Source organism: Oncorhynchus keta, chromosome 32 (assembly GCF_023373465.1).
Source record: "Oncorhynchus keta strain PuntledgeMale-10-30-2019 chromosome 32, Oket_V2, whole genome shotgun sequence".
Lineage (NCBI taxonomy): Eukaryota > Metazoa > Chordata > Actinopteri > Salmoniformes > Salmonidae > Oncorhynchus > Oncorhynchus keta.
In genome coordinates this window covers 19,136,920-19,161,186 of record NC_068452.1, presented here as the reverse complement: position 1 = coordinate 19,161,186, position 24,267 = coordinate 19,136,920, and the positions used below count along the sequence as shown (strand labels likewise).

Here is a 24,267-nt window from a genome sequence, read left to right as displayed (position 1 = left end):
TGCTCTGCTCATTCCAGTTATCATCCCACTCTTCATGATCAAGTATAAATTAACCACTCGGTTTCTAATTTCACTATGTGCTATTTTAGATGCATTGTATCTCTCTTAGCAAATGTAGCCTTCACAATGAGCCAAGTTTTGCATTTCACCCATTTATATAGTCGCATTTCTGTCCAAATCAGCATGGCAGGTGTATGAGACAGCACTATACCATTTCAACTTTTAAATTGTGTTGTGAGAAATAAAACCAACACTTGCTGTTCAGTCAGCTGGGCACTAGCAGTGACCCGACACCTGACTATATATTGTATTTGGTAGTTGACAGTGTACTGCACTTCCATGCTTCTTTCCCATTATCCATAGGATTGTACATCAGGTAATAACACACATCTGTGGTTTGGGTCAACTTCTAACAACTTTTCCAAATTCTGCTCAAATCAAATGTACTTTGTCTATGGTCCCTGTTCAGAAGTAGTGCACCATAATGGTGAATAAAAATGCCAAAATTGATCAACCAGTCACATTAATGTCTGGAGGGACAAGAGTGATGTTTAGCTGACTTTCCTTTAAAGCAAGATAGAATAAATGATCTACACACACTCAATGCAAGGGTATAAGGGTCAGCAGACACAAGTGACAGCCATTTACAGAAGAACATTGAAAGGTTACAGTGTTAAGTACAATATAGATTTTTATTAGTTTACTAGGTTGGAAATTAAGAAAAGAAAAAAAAAGCAGGTTGTCATAATGTTCACAATTCTATATTCATGTTGCAATTCTTAATATCATTTCAACACATGACATGGTGTAAATAGCCAAGCCCATGAGGACAATGTTACACAATCCAAAGTGGTGTGAGGACCAAAGTCACCGCAAACAAATGTCCAATCTCAAATCAAATGGAAAACGCCTCATATCCAACAAGTATGCATTGGAGAACGTAAACAGTACAAAACAGTGATGACAAGTTAAATTGAACCCGATTGATTATGCCAATATAGACAGATACATTTTCTGGAAGTTTCTGGGGGGGGGGGGGATCTCGACCAACCTAGCGTTGCCATGGACACCGAAGTCATCACAGTGCATTACAAACAGTTGCAAGAAACAAAAGAAAATACAGACCAAAGTACCAGAACTGCTTGGGGAATGTTTGATATCATTTTATTGTTTCTTTTCATAGCAATGGAAAAATATAACCTTGTACAAACGTAGTCGATTCTCATTAACAGCTTGGTGAGTGACCCTTTTCCAACTAAGTGCAACGAGAAACCAACAAATGGGAACTGAAACAAGCCCAATTCACTCGTTCATCATGTAGTTCAATAGATTTCTTTCTGAACTGCATGCTTTAGGCAAGTGTGTTTGCTTGTTGTATTTTACCCTATGACGAGTAGTCTAAATTTGGCACTCGTTTTCTACTCCTTGCTCATCTTAACACTAAGAAGATAGTGTTACATGTCAAATGTAGTTATTTTGGAAGTGTTCCCCTAGCCTTGATTGATCCTGATGCACTCAACGCATAAATCCTCACCAATTCTTGTTAACAGGGCTGGCAAGAAAGGGTCTGTTTATCTAGAAGCCCACACTGAAGATGAAGAGAAACTACTGATGCCATTGAAAAAAAAGAAAAATTGAACCGGTGAACATTTGTCAGTGATTCTCTTGCAGGAAATAAACACCTTCTTGCCAATTCACTCAAGTGCTGCCAATAAGTAATCTACCGGGCCCCCACTGCCCTCTCCCAAACTGCATCAGAAATATATCTTACTGAATTTGCGTCAAGCTTTATTATTTATTTGAAATAACCAGGGGGGTGTAGAGACAGTGAATACCCTCCCTCACAGACACACACTTCATCATCCAGGCTGGTCAGCTAGCTCCACCCCTGCATCGCTGTGGGGGCTCCTTGCAGGGGCAGGCTGGGGGATATCAGAGAGGCTAGAAGTAGGAGACGAGGGGGGTGGAGACCGCCTGCTCGTCCCCCTCGTTTCATCTTCCTTCAACTCCAGCAGTGATCCTTTAGGCGCATTTCGAACACCCCAAAAGTTTGTATTTTTCGGATTCCGGTTCAGTTCACGTTTGCGTAAAATTGACCAAGTCCACAACCATATAGTGCTTGAAGGAAACCCCCCAAAAATGACAAGGGAAAAAGTAAATCTTCCACAGATCGGTCAAAGAGCAAAATAGTTGCGTTCTTTCGTATCATGTTTTGTTTGTATTTTCCCTCAAAAGAAACCACATTTTGGCAGTTTAATTTCTCTGCTCTGGTGATCCTGTTGTAGACTAATATTAGTTTTTTTTTTCAGAAGAGTTCTAGAACTAGCCGGCTACAGCGATCCACGTTTTTGTGTGGAGTCCTTGTCAAGTCAGAATCAGTCCACAGGTGGCCGAAGAAGAAGGTGGCGGGGGGGGCCTAAGGAAGTGGTGGTGGGGGTTCAGGGGTGGGGCGCTGCTGGTCTGCCGGCAACTGCTGGAATTGTACTCAGAAGGTGGTGTGACGTCGATCCTCGCTCACTCTCGCTCTCACTCACACATTCTCAGACACTCATCTCAGCGCACGCTTCACTTCTGCTTTAACTCGGACACGACGCAAAAGACAGAAGAAATTCCAGTGGGGCGTTTTCATTGTTGTCCATCTTATCCCCAACCAGCATGAAATCTGTAGAGGAGGAAAAGAGGAAGAAAAGCTTATTAGCTGAAGGAGTCAAAGTCCTGTGTTCACATGCTCCATGCACATAGTGATCATTCTCATTAGGCTGCTCCAGTGAAATTCTGGTGACTTTATAGATATCAGAATTGGTCACCAAGTTACACACTCTATACATGCTCTTTCATGAAATCACTAAAGGTTACAATTTCACGCCATCTCCATAATGAAAAATGAAAAAAAAAAATGGACAAGACTCGTACTTCCTGAATAAGTATATCCCAACGCAACATTAACTTTCAAACTGTACATTTTTTTTTTTTTATCCCTTAGCTATTCCCTTGCTGTTTTGTGACGCCCTAAAGGTGCTGTATGGGTGACTGTCAGTCAGTAGGGCATTAGGACAATAACTCACCAGGCCTGGCTCTTGAGCTTGCGCAGCTCCTTGGTGGCCCAGGTGGCCAGCGTCTTGGTCTTGGTGGTCTTGGACCTCCGGCCCTCCGTCAGCAGGTCGTTGATGAGGGGCCGCAGCTCCACCAGCTTCATCACGTCCTTCCCAAAGGCCGTGCACAGGTCTCTGAGGAGAGGAAAGAGGGAGAGTCGGACCACATGCAGCACATTTTACGTCACAGGGGAGGGAAAGGGTTAAACTAAGCACGTCGGGCAGGAACATTACTATTTACATACTGCAAAGGGAAGCGGCGGAAACCGTTTTACATTGATCAAGTCGCTGGAAACAACTTCGATCTAGAGGCCTGCTACCTCAAACAACTCATTTTCAAGTTTTACTGACCGGATCTGTGCAGGTTTAAGATAAACGCTATTAAAACATCAGGGTTTTGAGTACAAGATCTCACAGACCAGACAGATCAACAAAAATGTATAATTATTTTTGTAATATTTAAAATCAGTATTCATCATGAAGTATCTTTCATGCCTTGAGATCACCTGCCCTCCTCCGCGCATCTTAGCCCAAGCCGTCCCTCACATATTTATATTATGTCGTACCAAAAGCATCTTCAGTATTATTGTGTTCCACAAAGCAAGCGTCACTACCACTGAGATAATCCTAGTTGCCTTACCCTATAAGTCCGGCGGCGTTTGCCACCACACCGTCAGAGTGGTCCTCGTCTTCAGCGATGTGATGGATGAAGGACAGGATGAACTCCACTCTGGGCTGCACCAGCATCACGTCAGCTACAGGTAGGACAGAACAATGCAAGGAAGACCATGTTCAGCGCAATCATGAGAATTAAGACAGGTGACAGATGACCAAGTCACTCAAAATTGCCATAATTCAGACAAAGAGGTGATTAAGGATGTGTTAGGAAAAGTGGCATTTGCTGATTTTCAGACTTTTCAGTGTGCCACCATGTGCACGTGTTGGGTCCCGCAAAGTCCAATGTAGACAATGGCAGCCCTGCTACCTCAAGAACACTGGGTGAAATAGACCGTGTTACTCTGTGACCACCTAAAATCCCAGCTGCCACAGCTCAGAGCAGCGAGAGGAACAGGCGTCAGGGTCAAATGAAACAGAGGGATGCCAATGTGGTACAGCGCGTGTCCATCTGTTCTACCTTGTCGACTTGTGCCTGCGACGCCTGCTGCAGGGTGTCCAGGACGATCTCCAGGTACTTCTTGAACTCTCCTCCGATGGCCAGGGCAATGTCTCCGAACGCTGACAGGATCTGGGGCTTCACCGACCGGTGCACATTCTCATTCTGCAGGGGCAACACACACACGCCCTTAGTCAGTACAGGTGAAAAACTATATGAATATCTACAAGACTTGACCTAACACATATGAACAAAGACAGCTGGAATTATATCCCCTTTTCTTCCCGATAATTTTTTTGTTGCTGTGTCTACGGTCAGCTTGACACCAAGACATTTACACGCTTCTACAAAGTAACCGATCAATAAAACAGAGGCTGTAAATCTACAATAAAAATAAAAAAAGACTCAAAATGTATGGTCCTGCACATTCCAGTATTACCAACACAGCTGGCAGAAACTAAAGTGCAACTCACCCCCAGGTTCTCCAGCAGGAGCTGCATGATCTCGTCGCAGTAAGGCAGGATGTTGGACATTAGGGCTCGGCACAGGTCACACACCAGGCCCACCGCGGCCAGACACACCTGACGAGGGAGGGAGGGAAGGCGAGCGGGGTAGCTAGGTGAAATAATTGAGTGTCGACTCTCACAGCAGGCATTACTAGAAGGTACTTCGCTACTAAGTCAGTGCATTTCAAGTGTGGGGTCCCGCAAATTCCAGTGTAGACAATGGCAGCCCTGCTACCTCATGAACACTGGGTGAAATAGACCCTGCGTTACTCTGTGACCACCCAAAATCCCAGCTGCCACAGCTCAGAGCAGTGAGAGGAACAGGCGTCAGTGGAAGGGAGAAATCTTGTTTGTTTTTTTTCTTTGAGAGATTAATAGGAATATAATCTGAAAAAAAATCAAATAATAATCTGAAAAAAAATAATAAAATAAAGAACCCACTTGATATTCTGCATAATTCTTCAGTCCAATTCCCAGGAAGGGTTTAAAGGCATCCATGTATTTCTGAAAGTCAGCGCCCAAAACTGAGGAAACAGAAGACATTACAGAACATTGAGTATGGTTACATGCACACAATTATTGTGAATAGTCTAAATTAATATGACAATTCGATTTAAATGTTTACATGCTTTGCAAAATTAACGATTTCCCTAATAATTTAGTTTATATGGACATATCTAAAAATCAGGCACTGATAAATGCAGAAATTCTTCAATCAAAATAAACATTACCATAGCGACAATGTCATTTTTCGGAAGCCTATTTAATTATGAGTTCAGACAAAAAGTTTGTGAAAACTATTTATAAGATTCATATACTTGCAGTTTGGTCCTAACTCACTTTACTCGCGCAAAAGATGGAGGCTATAGTTGCTGGTGCTAGCACACGCACCGATCGAATACGCCACTGGAACACCGATTAAGCCGCTTATATACATCCTAATCTTTCCAAAGATACCTGGTTTTCAGAGCTGTTTTAATTGGCTTATGTTTACTTTGATTGTGACCTTACAGCGATTAAGATCAGTTAGAGTAACGCGATTACATGACTAACGCCACACTCTGCCCACTGCCATAACACTGATTTTTTTTTAGTGTGCTTGTAAAAATGCTCAGTGAGGCATGTGACACTGGACATGCAACACACCATTTACATACTGCTAGAAGACTGGAAATCAGATTCACATTGACCAAGCGGCTAGAAACAGGTCTCAGATAAATCCTATTAAAACATCAGGGTTTTCAGGGTTTTGAGTACAAGAGTTCTCATCACAGACCAGATAAGAGGTTTAACTGCTTAGATTCACACAAACATTATTCATCCTACTAAAGTGGGCGGAGGGTGTGCGCAGAAAACCCTGTGTGTGTGACCCATCTAAATGTTTTTTTTTTTTTACCCATCCACCACAGTGTGACCGTTTTAAATGGCTCACCTTCCACCAAGGTTGAGACGGCCATGAGCGCATCCTCCTGTACGCCCCCGGAGCCGGCGGTGTTCTGGAACATTCTGAGCAGGGAGGCCATCACCACGTCTGAGATCTGCAACGCATCCTGGTGCTGCACCTTCCTCAGCACATTCTACAGAGAAGTGGGGAGGGAAAGGGTTAACCTAACATAGCACAGGCCAACTTGAAAGTCGTTTAGCGACTGTGAGAAGTGGGAAAGAGGAGAACTCCAACCCAGAAGTTGTTTCCTTGCTGGGTGTCAGTCTACGGTACCTTTCCTCATAAAGCCTTCTCCTTTCCTAGTACATTTTAGATCATGTCTGTGCAGGTCTCAGAATCTTACTAGTGTCATCAGGGTTTTCCGTACACGATCTCTCGTCACAGATCAGACAAGTACTAAAAATGTATATCGCTTTTGTCTTTTTTTCTTAGGCTTTAAAATACTCAGCCAGCTAAATATATTCATGGAACCCCCTAGGTATTCTTCTTCTACCTCTAGTTCGGGGAGGTTGAAATAGTTTGAGGGTCAAACTGACTGAAGTCAGCTCGTCTCACCTGCAGGGTGGCACACAGTAGAGACTGGAGGTCGTTGAACTGAATTCTGTCCGACGTGCTCTGGATGTGAGACTGAGGCGAGATAGAGCGCACATGAAATCAACAGTTCCTTCAATGGGAGTTTATTCAATACAGAAAAGAATCCAAGCAAAATGTCTAATAGTTTAGAGTAGGTCTCAGATAAATCCTTAAGTAAACATCAGAGCTCTTCAGAGTAGTGAGTACATGATTTCTCATCACAGACCAAAAAGGTTTGCCCCACCAATCCACCGCGCTCTCTGTTGGGACCCACCTCCATCTGCAGGACCTGCTGCAGGCGTTCCATGATGACCAGGGTGGTCTTCTGCACGGCTGGGTAGCAGTCCTTGGCGCTGTTCTTCACAATCTCCATCAGGGCCTCGTAGGCCGCGCTACGCAGGTTGTTCTGGTGACCGTCCGGCCTGGTGGACACAGAGGGAAAACATAACTTACAATCATTACTATGCATCAGGAAAACAAATTACTTGCATTTTATATTATACAGAAATGTGTGCAATTCTTAGCAAAAAATTTGGTGGATTTAAATACATAAACCTGATCAATCTATGACGGCGAGACTGGATAAGAGACTCACAGCCCTCAAAAGGGTATATACAGCTCAGGGCTTCAAAGGATTTCCTGAGGAAGTAGATTTTAACGCCATTCTACATCTCCAAATGCATTTTTGTCGTTGAAGGCCTCAGATATTGTGGTAGGGGTTATCCATCACATGTTCAGCGTGGTGCATGATTTCTCATCACAGACCAGAGAGTTAGTCTCTAGCTAACTCCAGAAATCCTCCAGACAAAATGTCTCGTTTGACAAGAAAAGTTGAGGTTTCTAAACCTCTACAGTCCTGATAACAGAAGGCGACGTTCCATCCCCATGTCCTGCTTACCAGTCTACCGTTTCTGGACGGTCCTGCCTACCTGTCTGTGGTTTCTAATAGTTTCTGGACGATGAGCTCGAAGGAGGAGGAGAGGCAGTACGTGGCAGGCTCCTCCTGGTCCTCCGCTGCATCTGTGGCTTCGTACGCGGCTTCCGCCAGGCTGGAGAAGGCCTGAGGGACAGAGAGAAAGGGATGGAGGGAGAAGTTACGAGGGCATCCATATGAAAATCATGAATCATTATTTTTGGTCCTTAAAAAAAAAAAACAACAACCGTCTTTAGCGTGTCTCAGATACTGTGGTTGGGGTTATCCATCACATATTCAGTGTGGTGCATGATCTCCCGTCACAGACCTGACAGGTATCTTCTCTCAACTACAGGTACTTTGATGCAACATATTTCACTCGAGTGGGGTGGACAGATCTACGGCATCAATTGTAAATGAGCATGTGGTGTCTTTGTACTGTGCAGTATATCGTTGATGCTTGTGGTGATGAAATCCTTATCTGTGGGATTAACAAAGTACTACCGCGGCATGTGTGGTGGAGGCCCACAATGGAAATACGCCGTTTACCGTTTTCCGTGACCCTCAATTTTAAATGCATTGTATCCACGTGTTGAGTTTTTAAAAATGGTCAAATTAATCAAATCAAAAGGCGGCTCTAGCTTTGTGTCTCACCCAGCAGACGTTGGATGCGACGCGCGGCTCGGCCCCCAGGCCCTCGATGAGGCACTGCAGAAGAGGGGCCAGGTACACCTCGTTGATGGCCGCCTCCGGCAGCAGCTCACAGATCCTGCCCACTGTCCAGGCTGTGGTGTCCCTCACCACAACGCTGGGGTCCTTCATCAGCTCAATCAGCGTGGGCATTGCCTGGGAAGGGAGAAAGAACAGCATTAACCCCGGTAGTGTCAATGAACGGGGGGACGACGACACATGAAGTCTCCCCATTTAAGAGCGTTGAGATCCTATGAAAAGCGCTATAGGAATGTAATAAATAATTTATTAAATTATTAAGTACTGTTAACCAGGGTTCAAGAGTAAACAGACCGGCATGGATGGGCAGAGAAAGGAATGTACTGTTAATATAACAGCAGTATTTAAGTGTAGCGAGAGAGGGAGGGCAGTGGACAAGATTTTACAACAGTAGCGTCTGTCAAATGTGACAAACAGGGAAAGGGGCCACCAGGGATTGTCACAGAGCCTCGACAGAGTAGGGCTGGGAATTGCCAGGGACCTCGCGATACATAACGTATTACGATTCTAAATGTATTGCGATTCGATAGTGTGATTTTATTGTGATTCGATGTTCCAAACATATGTCTGCTGCAGACAGACAAGAGAGCCATGAGAAAATGAGTTTATCAGTCATGGAAATAAAAATGTGTTGATGACAACAAATTGGCTTCCTGCATAAAAAGATGAATACGCTGTGCAGGAACAGCGAACTAGCGCAAAAAAAATATTGCGATATCGTCAAAACGATACGAGTCATCAAAAACAATATTCCGATGTGTAACTGTCGATTTCCCCCCATAACTACTACAGAGTTTGTCTAAATTTAGGGTAGATTGTGGTTCATCTAAAGATTTACTGAAACTTGCAGATAGCTTCATTATTAACCGTAAGGGAGTTTAAAAACACACAGAAAAGACAATGCATTATCTGATGGGCGTGCAACACAAGGAAACTGAGAAATGCTTGCAGCCTAGAGATAATGGCCTTTAACAGCAGATACATTTCTACTTGGCCACAAGCCATTCTCTTCCTTGCTCGACACACCCATCAGACGGTGGATTGTTCGTATGCATGTTAGTCTATGCTGATGTGAAACTCCACCGAAACTTCCCCTTGGGGGAAAATCGGTGGTATCAGTAAGTAGGTATCATAATGCTGCGGAAGCTGGTGTACTGACCTGCGTGACAAGGGGTTTGAGCTGGTTGGGCCATGCCTTAGCGATGTGCAGTTGGGCGAACGATGCGTTCTTTATAAACAACTCTTTTTACTGACTCGAGACGCGTGATTTGTTTCTCCTGAGTGACCGGTTCATTTTATAGTCTTTCGTTTTGACCTGCTAGTACTGGCCGCAGTGAGTCCTACCTACAGCGGGATCAATACACACTCCTCCGGCTCAGCGGCTCCAGAGACTCACTCCGACCACCAACCATCGGTCATACGCGCACGGGGAAATAGATCATAAGCGTTGAGAAGAAAAATGCATGTTTACAACTGATAATTGATCGCATGGTGCAAGAATGACTGCAAATTAATTGATTATCGATTGTCAATGGCGCAGCATTTCTTTAGAACCAGAGCCTCTGCTCAAACAAACTCAAACTCTACAATTAATCATTCTGGGGGCTGCAGTTTGAACATGGTGCTCGCCACCCTCACGGGAGACATTTAAGGAGTGCAATTCCACCAAGAGTCGTTCATAATCTCGTCCGGTCGGAGCCACAACCTTACCCCATTTCAAATGAATAAAGAAATAATCTTATTCGTGTGCCTAGCAATAAACTAATGTACATGGTTTAAAGCAGTTTCACACGTCTCAATCACAAATGACGGCTCCAATAACGCCCCTTATGGTGAACGAGATGTGAACAAGAGGCTTGTGGAATCATGACTTGAGTTTTCAGTTCGTCGTTCGCCGGCCGGGGGTCCTGCGTACTCTGGGCATTACTGACTCAAATGAACAAAAGGAGCCGAACGAGTCGACAAGATCAGAGGCAGTCAAGAGCCAAACATCCCATCCCTACTATGCCAACAATTTCCTAACAGATAATCAAAACTCCTCTTTGATCTGATAGGTTAGCTGCAGGTTGAGATCATAACATGGTGGTATTCCATTTATGGCATGTCTTCATGTCTAATAAAAATAATGACCTGGCGCACACCCAGAGAAAAGTATTTTGTGCAGAGATGCCGACTAACGAAGAATAAACTAAGATAGAAAAATAGTCGCACTATATATATAAAAACGGCCAGTCATTTATGGGTAAACCAACGTTTCGGCATCACTGTGCCTTCTTCAGGGTCATGTCATGAATGCTTGAACCAGGTTATGTAGACAAAGACCGCAATTTGTGCAACCAATGACAATAGTGATGGTGTGTCATAATTGTTAGGTTAATTAGAATGAATTGAGCGAAGCCGTTACAAGAATGGCTTACATACAGCATGTTGAATTTGTCTTCATGTCTACATTTGGTGAAGTTAGTCACCTGAATGACGAGGGGTTTGAGCTGGTTGAGCTCGGGCCCCTCCAGGATGGAGCCGAAGGCCATGACCGAGGCGTCGCGGTAGCGCCAGTCGGGGTGCTTGATGTGCTCCTTGATGAAGGGCAGCACGTGAGGCACCACGTCATCCTCGCAGCACGTGGCCAGCAGCATCAGGCACACGCCCGCCGCCTTGCACGGGTTCCAGTCGTCATCGTCGTCGTTCTCGTCCTGAGGAGGAGGCGAGAGGGGTGAATGAGAGGAGACGCATTTACATGACACGTTATGACATCGAGAAAAGGAGGGATAAAAACCAAATGTCTATTGACAGAGGAACAAAGGGGGGTGGAGGGAAGGAGAAGTATGAAAGGAATCTATACTGGACTTGCACATAGGAGAGGGGAGAGGAAAACATTTACATAAAAAGGTATGCCGGGAGAGATGACCCGATCGTGTAGAGGGGAAGGAGACCCAAAGGAAAAAGCATACATTCACATGAACAGGTACCTATAGCATATCAACATGGACATTCTACACAAAAGGACACACAATAACAGGACAGACCGAATGTGACAAATTCAGCTAGACAAGTACAGTGTGTCTCATTAAAGCCCCTAATAGATAAGACTGGGGTGGCACGTACAGAAATCCTCACACCTCCCTGCTAGACTTCACATGGTACACTTGTACTTATTATAGAATGGGCGGTAGCAGTAGAACACAGTCTTCCCGGGGGACAATCAACAATGTTGTATGTGGTATTAGACACAAAATGGTGGCACCTGGATGGGTGAGGAGCCACCCCCCTACCCTTAATACGGGCTCCCGAGTGGCGCAGCGGTCTAAGGCACTGCATCTCAGTGCTAGGCGCGTCACTACAGACAACTTGGTTCAAATCCAGGCTGTATCACAATCGGACGAGATTGGGAGTCCCATAGGGCAGCGCACAATTGGCCCAGCGTCGTCCGGCCTTGGCCGTGATTGTAAATAGGAATTTGTTCTCAACTGACTTGCCTAGTTAAATAAAGGTTAAATTAAAAATACATGTCTGCAGGTCTCAGATATTGTGGTAGGGGTTATCAATCACATGTTCAGCGTGGTGCATGATTTCTCATCACAGACCAGACAGGTTTTCCTAGGAGGCAGAATCTTAATTTAATCTCAAGATTAAGGATTCTGCCAGCTAGAGGCATTAGTGTTGTACAGAGATTTTAATACAAGGAAATGATTCACCCATATCCTTATCAATCAGTATGTCTCACTCTACAGGATCATTCTAGGTTATAAAGGTATTATGGATGGACGTTTTAGTGTCTCTGGCTGACATTAAATTGTGTCGCGTCACCACCGCCGCCCTGCTCTCCAAGGATAAACTGGCTGGGGATGCCTTCACTTCCACAGGCTGGCTTACCCTGTCCGGGTAAGGTTTCCAACACCCTGTGGCTGGCATTTTTCACATGCTTCACATTAATCCAAATCTGTTTGGTGGATTTCTCCCTCCTCCAACGTCATTAACATTGTTTCACTTACAATTGTGTGTGGGCCAGGCTGTGCTAGCCAGGCTGGGCCGTGAACTGCAAGCAATATTGCCTTGTGGTAAACACTAAAAACGTCAGACTGAAATGTTGTGTGGTGCATACAGACGCTTCACTTGAATTGCGTCCATCAAATCTGTGCCCTAATGTGTAACGGAGAGGATAACGAGGTGTAAAATGACTGCCTTCTCTTCTCTTGGGTACCTGTTTGGTGAGTGTCTGGGTGAGGATGGGCACCAGGTATTGCAAGGCTCCTTTGGCATAGAACTTGCTGGTGTGCTCCGGGGGCCGGCCCTGCTCCGATGCCTGGGGGGAGAGAGAGAGAAGGATGTACCAAACTTACAGGAATATTTGCCTTTGTTGTTGTGCAACTCTCCACTGTATGCATTTTGCGCCTAAAATAAACACCCTTGAGGTAAGGGATGTCAGCTTAATGGCCGACTAATGGTGTGATAACAAAACAACAAGGTAGGTGTAGGTCTCCGATTTAGTGGTAGGGGTCATCCATCAGGCGTTCAAGCATGGAGCATGATTTCTCATCGGACCAGACAGGTGAGCGAGATCGTCACTCAGCAAACACGGCTAACTGACCCTTTCGGGTGTTATAATATATAAAACGTGTACATTTCCATTAGTGGGCTGTAGTGTTGCCTTGTGTTTAGTTTATCGAGTTAAAACACGTTTGAAAGCACGTGTGTGTGTGTGGGGCTCACCTCGGTCGCTTCAATGGCCAAATCCATCTCCTCGTCGCACACGTTCGACCAGAACTCGATTCCTTGTAAGGCAACCTCATCAATGTCACTTTTCATGGCTTCTATTGTGATCTGTTCGGGGGAGGACAGAGACCGGGGGGTCAGGATGTTCATTTTAAAGGAGCGTCCTTGATATGGACTACTGGCCTTGGTGTCCGTGCAGGTCTCAGATATTGTCGTAGGAGTTACACATCAGGCATTTACAGCGTTGTGCATTATCTCTCTTGACCAGACAAGTGGTCAACAAGCAACGCTATAATATCAGTAACTGATAAGGTCCATCAAAACCTTGTTTGGAGTTCTCCGACTTAAGTCCTTCAGAAAAAAATAGAAGCACATCAAAAGACCACAGAGAAAGACCCAAGTTGCTGCATGGGGGGTTGCTTACCGCAAACAGTGCCGGACCCATGTACGTTTCCATGTACTGATAATACAAAGACATTATCTTCACCAAGTTCTGTAAGGCAGCCACTCGTACCTTTGGGAGACAGACATTGCATTTCACCAACATTGGTTAACAATATGATTATTGGCTGAAAGCATGAATAAATGTGCCAAAAAAAGGTTTTAAATAGAAAAGAGAAACTCACGATACTCACTCTGGTGTCTGGGCACTGTGTGGCCTCGCAGACGACCTGCATGATAAAGTGCCTCTCCGTCTGGAAAACACAGACCCATTCACTGTCATGACAGGCCCATAGACAAAGCATTCAAAACCCAACCATGTGTGCAGGTCTCAGATATTGTGGTAGGGGTTTTCCATCACACATTCAGCGTGGTGCATGATTTCTCATCACAGACCAGATAGTTAAGTCTATAAACAAGCTCAGATTTGTCCATTTCATCTTTCCATTTTTGGGGTCACAGCTGGCGACAAAGGAGGAACTTAAACACTAACAGTGGGACACAGGCAGGGCGGGAGACACAAACACACCTCTTTGTCGAAGTTGGCTTTGGTGAACTCCAGTGAGTTGAGCAGCGCGTTGGTGGCAGCCAGCTTGACGTTGTTGCTGGGCTCCTCCTTCCTCATGCCCTGGATGATGGCTGTCAGGATCTGGTTGGCGTTGTCCTGCAGCTGCTCAGGGTCCTACAGTACAGGGGAGGAGAGAAGACAGTTGTTCATGGAAGTTACATCTGCTCTGCAGCGAAACATGCTTTGGAAAACCAAAAACAATTTAGCCTAGGTTCGATTTTGGAATCTTGTCTTTGTGCAATTGTTATTGAGGACACAATGTCACAAGTTCCATATTACAGTAGATAGATTGAGGTTATAACCACTGTATCCTCATGTGAGCAAATGTATGTGCCAGGGGCACTCACTATGTCCTGGCAGATGTATCCAATGGCCTCCAGGGTGGACTCCTTCATGTGCTCAGTACTGCTGGGGTCCGTCACGTTGGCCACCAGCTGGGGAATGAGCTCGGGCCACTGGGTGACGGGGATCTCTGCGCAGGCGATGCCAGCCACACACTGGGAGGCCGAGCTGGGCCGGTAAGTCTCCGTGCCCAGGGTCTGCAGAACCTGGAGGGGAGTGAAAAGAGGGGGGTTAGAGGTGAATCAACTGGTGCATTTGGCTGAATGAAGCCAAGTGGGACAGAGAACATTGGTATTATTTTGGGGGGACCACATAAAAGCCAACTGAAGCTGGAAAGTATAAATAAATCTGCACTAAGAGGTAGAAGAGGAGTTTCTCCTTACAAAGTTCTTGATCTCCCTCCGGGCGTTGGCGTCGATGGCAAGCCATCTCTGCTGGTAGCGTGTCTTTACGTCCGGGTCTTTGGAGGTGAGTGAGTTCTTCACCTGCAACCCTGCGGCCACGCGAGCCACCTGGGTATTGCCAGGGTTGGCGAGCACCTTGGAGAGCTCCACCAGGAACGTGGGCTGGAGAAAGGGCGGGGAGAGTTTTTTTAAATGTATTTTTTACACAATCAGGCCATAAGATGGTAGTGGTTTAGTAAAACACAGGTAAGAATTTTTTCTGTCATCACCACAGTCCTTCAGTCCCAGGCATGAGTAAGATTTCACTGCAGTGATTCTGAACAGTGTTCAACAGTTACATTCAGCAACTGAAGGATGTAGGAGGCTAGTAATCAATCAACAGACATGACAGAGCAGGTTTGTATGCAACAGCAAAACAATTTGGACACTAAATTCCATTCATGCTGCAGTCAGTGAGTGGCAGCAGCAGGCTCCACAATCTCTTTTGATCCAAGTGTGGTTGTTTTAAATCAGATCTGTAATGCGTTTGTGTAACCAAAACAACAAACTGCTAAATTCATTCAGGTCCTGGTAAGTTGTTACGGTTCCTATTTTACATATACTTTGCCTTTGGAAAGTATTCAGACCACTTGACTTTTTCCACATTTTCTTACATTACAGCCTTATTCTAAAATGGATTAAATAAAAAGATATCCTTAGCAATACCCCATAATGACAAAACAAAAACAGGTTTTTAAACATTTTAGCAAATTTCAAAAATAAACAGAAACAACTTATGTACATAAGTATTCAGACCATCCTTGAGATGTCTACAACTTCAATGGAGTTCACCTGTGGTAAATTCAATTGTTTGGACATGATTTGGAAAGGCACACACCTGTCTATATAGGGTCCCACAGTTGACAGTGCATGTCAGTCCAAAAACCAAGCCATGAGGTCGAAGGAATTGTCCATAGAGCTGAGACAGGATTGTGTCGAGGCACAGATCTGGGGAAGTGTACCATAAAATGTTGGCAGCATTGACGGTACCCAAGAACACAATGGCCTCCATCAATCTTAAAATGTAAGAAGTTTGGAACAACGAAGACTCTTCCTAGAGCTGGCCGCCCAGCTAAACCGAGCAATCGCGGGAGAAGGGCCTTGGTCAGGGAGGTGACAAAGAACCCGATGGTCACTCTGACAAGCTCTAGAGTGTAGATGGGAGAACCTTCCAGAAGGACAATCATCTCTGCAGCACTCCACCAAGCAGGCCTTTATGGTAGTGACCAGACGGAAGCCACTCCTCAGTCAAAGGTACATGACAGCCCGCTTGGATTTGCCAAAAGGAACCTAAAGGACTAAGACCATGAGAAACAAGATTCAACTCTTTGGCCTGAATGCCAAGCCTCACATCTGGAGGAAACTGGGAAACATCCCTACAGTGAAGCATGGTGGTGGCAGCATCATGCCGTGGGGATGTTTTTCAGCAGCAGGGACACTACTCAGGATCGAGGGAAAGATGAATGGAGCAGTAGAGATAATTGATGAAAACCTGCTCCAGAACACTCAGGAGCTCAGACTGGGGCGAAGGTTCACCTTCCAACAGGACAACCACCATAAGTACACAGCCAAGACAATGCAGGAGTGGCTTTGGGACAAGTCTCTGAATGTCCTTGAGTGGCCCAGCCAGAGCCCAGACTTGAACTTTCCGGAAGTAACTGTATACTCTGCTTTGTGACCAATTTTAGATGTAAGAGTTCATCTGTGACACCTATTCAAGATCATCCCATTAGTGGGGCCTATGAGGCATCAAGTGTCTAGCTTGGTGTCACTATCTAGGCTTTCTGGAGATTCAAAAATGTATGTACAAATACATTGATTTGTCCCTTTAGCTGATGGATTAAAAGACAGATAGGGTTTAATCATAATGCAGTCTTTAATGATATTGAAGGACAGGAGGGCACCACAAAAGAAGGCCATTTAGCAACACTTGTACCATGACATCTTCTGACTACTGATTTGGGTCAAACTCCCTTAATAGTTTTTTTATCTGCCTAGCCAATTGTGTGACTGATCATTAACAGAGCTGCACAGTCCAGCAAACAAGCCATAGACCATTGAGGTGCCTTGCAGTTAAGAGTGTTGGGCCAGTAACCGAAAGTTCGCTGGTTCGAATCCCTGCGACGACCAGGTAAAAAAAAAATCTACCAATGTGCCATTGAGCAAGGCGCGTAAACACTAACTGCTCCTGTATGTCGCTCTGGATGAGAGTGTCCGCTAAATGACTCAAATGTAAAACAGATTTATATTATTTTGACTTGAAAAAAGCTAAATAAGGACATGTGGCCAAATAAAATGGGAGATTACACAATCGATGTTTTGCGTTTGACTACTCTTCAGAATATATAACTTGTATGTAACATGCACAAACTAGCTTTTTCTATGGGGATCTGCCACTGCCCAAAATTGTTATCATAGCATAAATGTTTCCTCAAAAGGCAAGAGTGCATACACACAAGGAGACTAATTTCAAAGCTAAATAGCTATGCAAAAATGTAGTTCAATGACAGATGCCTTGATCACGCCTTACTTCCTCTTCTCTAGCCAGCTAGCTACACCCTCTTTTGCTTTCTACTCCAAAAATGCAATGGACATCTGTCAGGGGGTAGGAGTGCTCTTGCTCACTAGTAAAAGCCTGTCAATGATAGTGATCCATCACTATCATTGAACTCGTTTTCGATCCCGGGGTTATACTGCTCAAGTGAAATTAATCTGAATGAATAAACGTTCAAAAAAAAAATCACTGAAAACGAGTAATCATGCCAAGGCACTGGATTCCAACAATGGTGTAGCGGGTGTGCTAGCTAGCTAACGTGGGTTAATGCTAGGTCTCCATTCATTCGCGAAAGCTGGGGTGTGTGACGCTGCTGCCATAATGTTGAGATGGAGAAAGGGCCCAGTTGAAAACGCCGGCAATTCAATTCAATGCGCTCATGCCCTGTGTTTCTGGCGCCAGACCTGAATGTGACCGGAATATATTATCCGTCTGACTGATAAAATGTGTAGTTATACAAACCAAATTCTCAATTGCCGCCTGCTCCAGAAACTTCTGTGCCGCCTCCAGTTCATTTCGATCTGAGGGGGCGAGGGAGAAAATGTGAGCGTTATACAATGTGAATAGCTAGTGCACTTGCTAGTTAGCTACAACATGAAGCAGCAAAGTTCTGTTAGCATGCATCTGCAATTCCTACATTGCCAAGCTAGCTAGAACGATTAGCTAGCGAGGCTACCACGATTACCTAGCTAACATTAGCTAGTGTGTACAATGCGCACCAGTGATCACATTCACCGCTTCTGCGATAATTGGGAAATCTACTTTGGAAATTGTGGGTGTACATTTCCTGATGCGAGATTAGTTCGTTAACTAGTTGAATCAAATAGCCAATTTATCAAGCCCTACAAGCTAGATAGGTGACCCATGTCATGCAAACACGCTGGCTACCGGGGATGCTATGCTCACTAGCGGATAGCAACTAGAGGCCAACGATTAAGTTAGCCATCCAGCTAACCAACTCGTATCAAACTATTCAGTTAACGTAGTTCGCTCTACATGTTACATCACCACGGGCAATGCACAAGTGTTTACTTCACAAGCTAGCGTATACCACCTAATAAGGTTTACATGATTGAGCCCAGGCCTTTTCTTAAATAAATAAAAATCACATCGGCACATCATGCACATGCTAGATACAGTACTTAGATATTAATCTTTAAAGTTAGCGGGCGTGCAAGGCAGGGCCGATTTAGTTGCACATGAATGGCTAGTTAGCCAAGTTAATTGATAGGTAACTATACGTATCAAACCAGTAAAAATATCCCATCAAAATGACCAACTATCTGGGTGATAACTTTTCCAACGGATAATACATTTTGACAACTGGCAGTTCGGCCAATGCCACCCAGATTAAACTATTAACAGTGCTAAAAGTTAGCATGTTAGCGAATTCACCACAGAAGCCGCATCCGCAGAGTGAGTAGGCCGTAACATTAGCAGCCTAGCTAGCCGAGTGCTAGGCATTTCCTCCTCCCTTTTTCTGATTTAACTTTCACCCGTTATCGTTATCAAATACAGATATGTCAAGTTGCTAGGCCTAAACTCTTCACATGGCAAATGTTAAAGATAAGTATATGGAGCTGTATAATCACCTGGAGAGACAGTTTTTTCGAGGATTGTTATCAGCTCCATTCTGTCCCAACCACTCTACACAGAAGTCGCTAGCTAGTGAGATTGCCGCGCACAACTCAACCCCGGATTATATTTCTTCAGTGTTCAACCAAAGTAACAAGACCGTGGATAAATCAACGAAAGCCAGTGAGAAAAACACACACGCCCAGTATCCCCCAGACGATTAGTTTACTCTGGATATGGGCTATTTCCAAACGCGGAACCTGGAAAAAAATGGTTTAAGCAGCAATGCCGCTTGTTCATTCTGTGTTGTCGGGAGGGAAAGGGCCTTGCTCGACTCCCGCGGAAGGATATCACGCGCCGCTTCTATGAAAAAAAAAAAAAAAAAAAAAAACTCCTCCCTATCTTCCGCGCGAGCGCGTTTTCATGTGCGCACACCTTTTCTGGACCTTAAACATATTCTTCTTTTTTTAACAAAACTTGTTCGCTTGTTCAAATAGGTAAAGTATTAGCCAACTGTTGTATAATTGTAACGTTGCTGTCCTGTACTTAAATCAACCATAAAATGATCTGACTTCTCAATAAATTCTAAACCAAATGTGGAGTGGACAAAATGGCTAGCCTAATGTAATGACATTTAACCGTCATTTCAGTTTGGACAACTCATGTATGTATCTAAGTAATCCCCCTATACTTTATGTACTGCCGATAACGTTTAATTTGTTTCCAATGAACGTGATGGAAGTAAGCCATGGAAGAGTGTACTAATAATAATAATTGTACAAAGTTCAAATAAATCGTCCCTTAGCCTGCCATCCAGGGCACTTTTGATTTGGTCAGCGATAGTCTTGGTTGATCTGTCACAGCTGCTCTCCAGAGCTGGCCAGTCGGTTTGTGCACCTGTACACTAACTGATAGCAGCTACATTTTATGGGACGCCGTTTGGCTCTTTGCGTGTCAAATAACACTATTTTACCCGTTAAATACGCTTTTAATTTGACACGTCAAATAACACAGTTATATTATAGAATGTTGTGTGTTCTGAATTTACACGTGCAAGCCAAGCGCCACCACTACTATCAGTAGCACTGTCACAGCTGTACAAAAAAAGTCTGCAAACAACTGCCATTAACGAAGTGTTTACAATACCGCTTTAGTAATAAACCGTTATTTGTTCGACCTCAACTTCTGGGGAAGCTAGCTAACCAGCCTGAAAACAATGACCAGTAGAAACTGTAGTCATTTTCATTATTCTTAGTAATGATTTAGGAATCATTGTAAGTATAACCTAGGTAGCCACTTGTTGTTCGCCTATTAAAATTCAACTTCAGTTCATGAAAATAAATAGCTAGCGAGCTACTTAACCCTGTTGCCCAAAGCCAACTTTATAAGCAGCTGGCGAGTGATGCTCGACCGGGACCGGGTTGTGAAGCTAGCTACAATAAGGATTAGGCACAATAGTGGAATGTGCGGGTTGTCTTCAAAATAAAAGTACCTATTTGAAAGTGATGCAGAACGTCACAATTGGTGGAATCATGCCATATTTAGTCTAGATCATGTTAAACAAGGTTGGAATGTGAAGCAGTGAAATGGGGTATCATTCATATTACACAGTACAGCTTTACCCAATGATTGGGGATCAATGAAATGGGATATCAGTCAACTCAATACCCAATATATTTTTTCCTAACGTCCTCCTCCGAGTTATCAAACTCCTAAACATCCACGCAGTATTATTTTTTCTTCTCAGGAACAGACACTAATGTTCTCTGGGTGTTGCACTGAGCGAAAGGGTAGAGCTGCCGCTTTCAAGGAGTGAGACTCTAACCCGGAAGCTTATAAGAAATCCCGCTATGCCCTCAGACGAACCATCAAACAGGCAAAGCATCAATACAGGACTAAGATCGAATCGTACTACACCGGCTCCAACGCTCGTTGGATGTGGCAGGGCTTGCAAACTATTACAAACTAAAAAAGGGAAGAACAGCCAAAAGCTGCCCAGTGACACAAGCCTACCAGACGAGCTAAATTACTTCTATGCTCATTTCGAGGCAAGTAACACTGAAACATACATGAGAGCATCAGCTGTTCCGGACGACTGTGTGATCACGCTCTCCGCAGCCTATGTAAGACCTTTAAACAGGTCAACATTCACAAGGCCGCAGGGCCAAACGGATTACCAGGACGTGTGCTCCCAGCATGCACTGACATTTACATTTACATTTAAGTCATTTAGCAGACGCTCTTATCCAGAGCGACTTACAAACTGACCAACTGGCAATTGTCTCCACTGACATTTTCAACCTCTCCCTGTCTGAGTCAGTAATACCAACATGTTTCAAGCAGACCACCATAGTCCCTGTGCCTAAGAACACTAAGGTAACCTGCCTAAATGACTACTGACCCGTAGCATTCACGTCTATAGCCATGAAGTGCTTTGAAAGGCTGGTCATGGCTCACATCAACACCATTATACCAGGAACCCTAGACCCACTCCAAGTTGCATACCACACCAACAGATCCACAGATGATGCAATCTCTATTGCACTCCACACTGTCCTTTCACACCCGGACAAAAGGAACACCCATGTGAGAATGCTATTCATTGACTACAGCTCAGCATTCAACACCATAGTGCCCTCAAAGCTCATCACTAAGCTAAGAACCTTGGGACTAAACACATCCCTCTGCCACTGGATCCTGGACTTCCTGACAGGCCGCCCCCAGGTGGTAAGGGTAGGTAACACATCCGCCACACTGATCCTCAACACGGGGGCCCCTCAGGGGTGTGTGCTCAGTCCCCTCCTGTACTCCCTGTTCACTCATGACTGCACGACTCCAACACCATCATTACGTTTGCTGATGACAGAACAGTGGTAGGCCTGATCACCGACAAGACAGCCTATAATGAGGTTAGAGACCTTACCGTGTGATGCAAGGACAACCCCCTCTCAACGTGATCAAGACAAAGGAGATGATCGTGGACTACAGGAAAAGGAGGGCTGAGCTCGCCCCCATTCTCATTGATGGGGCTGTGGTGGAGCAGGTTGAGAGCTTCAAGTTCCTTAGCGTCCACATCACCAACAAACTAACATGGTCCAAGCACACCAAGACAGTTATGAAGAGGACACGACAAAAGCTATTTCCCCTCAGGAGACTGAAAAGATTTGGCATGGGTCCTCAGATCCTCAAAAGGTTTTAGAGCTGCACCATCAAGAGCATCCTGACGGGTTGCATCACTGCCTGGAATGGCAACTGCTCTGCCTCCGACCACAAGGCACTACAGAGGGTAGTGCGTTTGTCCCAGTACATCACTGGGGCCAATTTTCCTGCCATCCAGGACCTCTATACCAGGGGGTGTCAGAGGAAGGCCCTAAAAATTGTCAATGACTCCAGCCACCCTAGTCATAGACTGTTCTCTCTGCTACCGCACGGCAAGCGGTACCGGAGCGCCAAGTCTAAGTCCAAGAGGCTTCTAAACAGCTTCTTCCCCCAAGCCATGACTCCTGAACATCTAATTAAATGGCTGTTCAGACTATTTGCATTGCCCCCACCCTATTCTACTCTATGCAAAGTCACTTTAATAACTCTACATGTACATATTACATCAATTACCTCGACACCGGTGCCTCCGTACATTGACTCTGTACCGGTACCCCCTGTATATAGTCCCGCTATTGTTATTTACTGCTGCTCTATAAGTATTTTATTATCTTTTTGTTGTTGGTATTTTCTTAACTGCATTGTTGGTTATGGGCTTGTAAGTAAGCATTTCACTAAGGTCTATGACACCTGTTGTATTCGGCACGTGACGAATACCATTTGATTTGTCGCGGAGTAGACTGATACCCCATGTCATTGATCCACAATCCATATGTAAGTCTGCATAGTGAAATAAGTATGCCCCCAATGCAATTCTAAAGTACTATACATCCAGTGTGATTTCAACAGATTAGTCAAATTAACAAATTGTCTTTTGATTTTATAACTTTTCAACCTCGTTTAACATGATCTATTCAATTATGGTATAAATATTCATTTGCATCACTGTCAGACATACTTTTATTTAAGGCTAAGTGCAAAGTCCACTCTTGTAGTTTTATTTTACCTTTATTTAACTAGGCAAGTCGGTTAAGAACAAATTCTTATTTTCAATGACGGCCTAGGAACAGTGGGTTAACTGCCTTGTTCAGGGGCAGAACGGCAGATTTGTACCTTGTCAGCTTGGGGGTTTGAACTTGCAACCTTCCGGTTACTCGTCCAACGCTCTAACCACTAGGCTACCCTGCCACAGATGGGTCTGATCCACCATTAATCAAATAAGAACTGTCTTATAAATTAGGGTAATTTTAAATGACACCAGCTATATAGTTATCGAGCATTGTAGGTGCGCGAGACAACTTTACCAGCATCATGGCATACGTATCGATGAATCGTGACAAATGAAATGAGTGATTACACCATGTGTAATAACTACATAAATTAATGAATGAGTTAAGTTATGTGATATGCAGTCATATTCAGGTCAAGCTTATTTGACATGTCTGACACGAAGACCCAAACGGCGTTCCATTGAACATTGAGCTGCTCTTCCTCCCGGGGAAGGACTGCCCGTTCCATGATCTCGCCATCACGGTTGACAACTCCATTGTGTCCTCCTCCCAGAGCGCTAAGAACCTTGGCGTGATCCTGGACAACACCCTGTCGTTCTCAACTAACATCAAGGCGGTGGCCCGTTCCTGTAGGTTCATGCTCTACAACATCCGCAGAGTACGACCCTGCCTCACACAGGAAGCGGCGCAGGTCCTAATCCAGGCACTTGTCATCTCCCGTCTGGATTACTGCAACTCGCTGTTGGCTGGGCTCCCTGCCTGTGCCATTAAACCCCTACAACTCATCCAGAACGCCGCAGCCCGTCTGGTGTTCAACCTTCCCAAGTTCTCTCACGTCACCCCGCTCCTCCGCTCTCTCCACTGGCTTCCAGTTGAAGCTCGCATCCGCTACAAGACCATGGTGCTTGCCTACGGAGCTGAGGGGAACGGCACCTCAGTACCTCCAGGCTCTGATCAGGCCCTACACCCAAACAAGGGCACTGCGTTCATCCACCTCTGGCCTGCTCGCCTCCCTACCACTGAGGAAGTACAGTTCCCGCTCAGCTCAGTCAAAACTGTTCGCTGCTCTGGCTCCCCAATGGTGGAACACACTCCCTCACGACGCCAGGACAGCAGAGTCAATCACCACCTTCCGGAGACACCTGAAACCC

The 24,267-nt window shown here is 44.8% G+C and overlaps 1 protein-coding gene and 2 non-coding genes across 4 annotated transcripts; all 3 read right to left on the bottom strand.

Moving 5' to 3' along the window:
- Positions 1–1,147: 1,147 nt before the first annotated feature.
- LOC118365223 (importin subunit beta-1-like) lies at positions 1,148–19,370 on the bottom strand. 2 transcript variants are annotated; one of them, XM_052490753.1, is made up of 20 exons: positions 19,025–19,370; positions 17,895–17,953; positions 14,819–15,001; positions 14,441–14,641; positions 14,055–14,207; positions 13,711–13,779; positions 13,509–13,598; positions 13,082–13,192; positions 12,573–12,674; positions 10,840–11,064; positions 8,297–8,488; positions 7,659–7,789; positions 7,004–7,151; positions 6,712–6,783; positions 6,145–6,289; positions 5,154–5,236; positions 4,680–4,787; positions 3,733–4,371; positions 3,066–3,227; positions 1,148–2,662 (listed from the first exon to the last, which is right to left on the bottom strand). In XM_052490753.1, exons 1-18 carry the CDS (start codon positions 19,062–19,064, stop codon positions 4,174–4,176), a joined length of 2,310 nt encoding a protein of 769 aa, XP_052346713.1. In that variant the 5' UTR covers positions 19,065–19,370; the 3' UTR covers positions 1,148–2,662; positions 3,066–3,227; positions 3,733–4,173. The 2 variants fall into 2 exon arrangements, with proteins under 2 accessions (XP_052346713.1, XP_052346715.1); XM_052490755.1 differs by having other exon boundaries at positions 13,720–13,779.
- On the bottom strand, positions 4,029–4,170 carry LOC118365830 (small nucleolar RNA SNORA79). Its single transcript, XR_004821826.2, has one exon. It is a non-coding gene; the product is annotated as a small nucleolar RNA SNORA79 (small nucleolar RNA).
- Positions 4,899–5,042, bottom strand: LOC118365831 (small nucleolar RNA SNORA79). Its single transcript, XR_004821827.2, has one exon. It is a non-coding gene; the product is annotated as a small nucleolar RNA SNORA79 (small nucleolar RNA).
- Positions 19,371–24,267: the final 4,897 nt, after the last annotated feature.

Coding starts and splice junctions, on each gene's coding strand:
- LOC118365223 (XM_052490753.1), bottom strand. CDS start 19,064: ATGGAGCTGATAACAATCCTCGAAAAAACTGTCTCTCCAG. Junction 13,599..13,710: donor CAGACACCAGAGTGAGTATC/GTGAGTTTCTCT, acceptor TGTCTCCCAAAG/GTACGAGTGGCTGCCTTACA. Junction 12,675..13,081: donor TGGCCATTGAAGCGACCGAG/GTGAGCCCCACA, acceptor CTCTCCCCCCAG/GCATCGGAGCAGGGCCGGCC.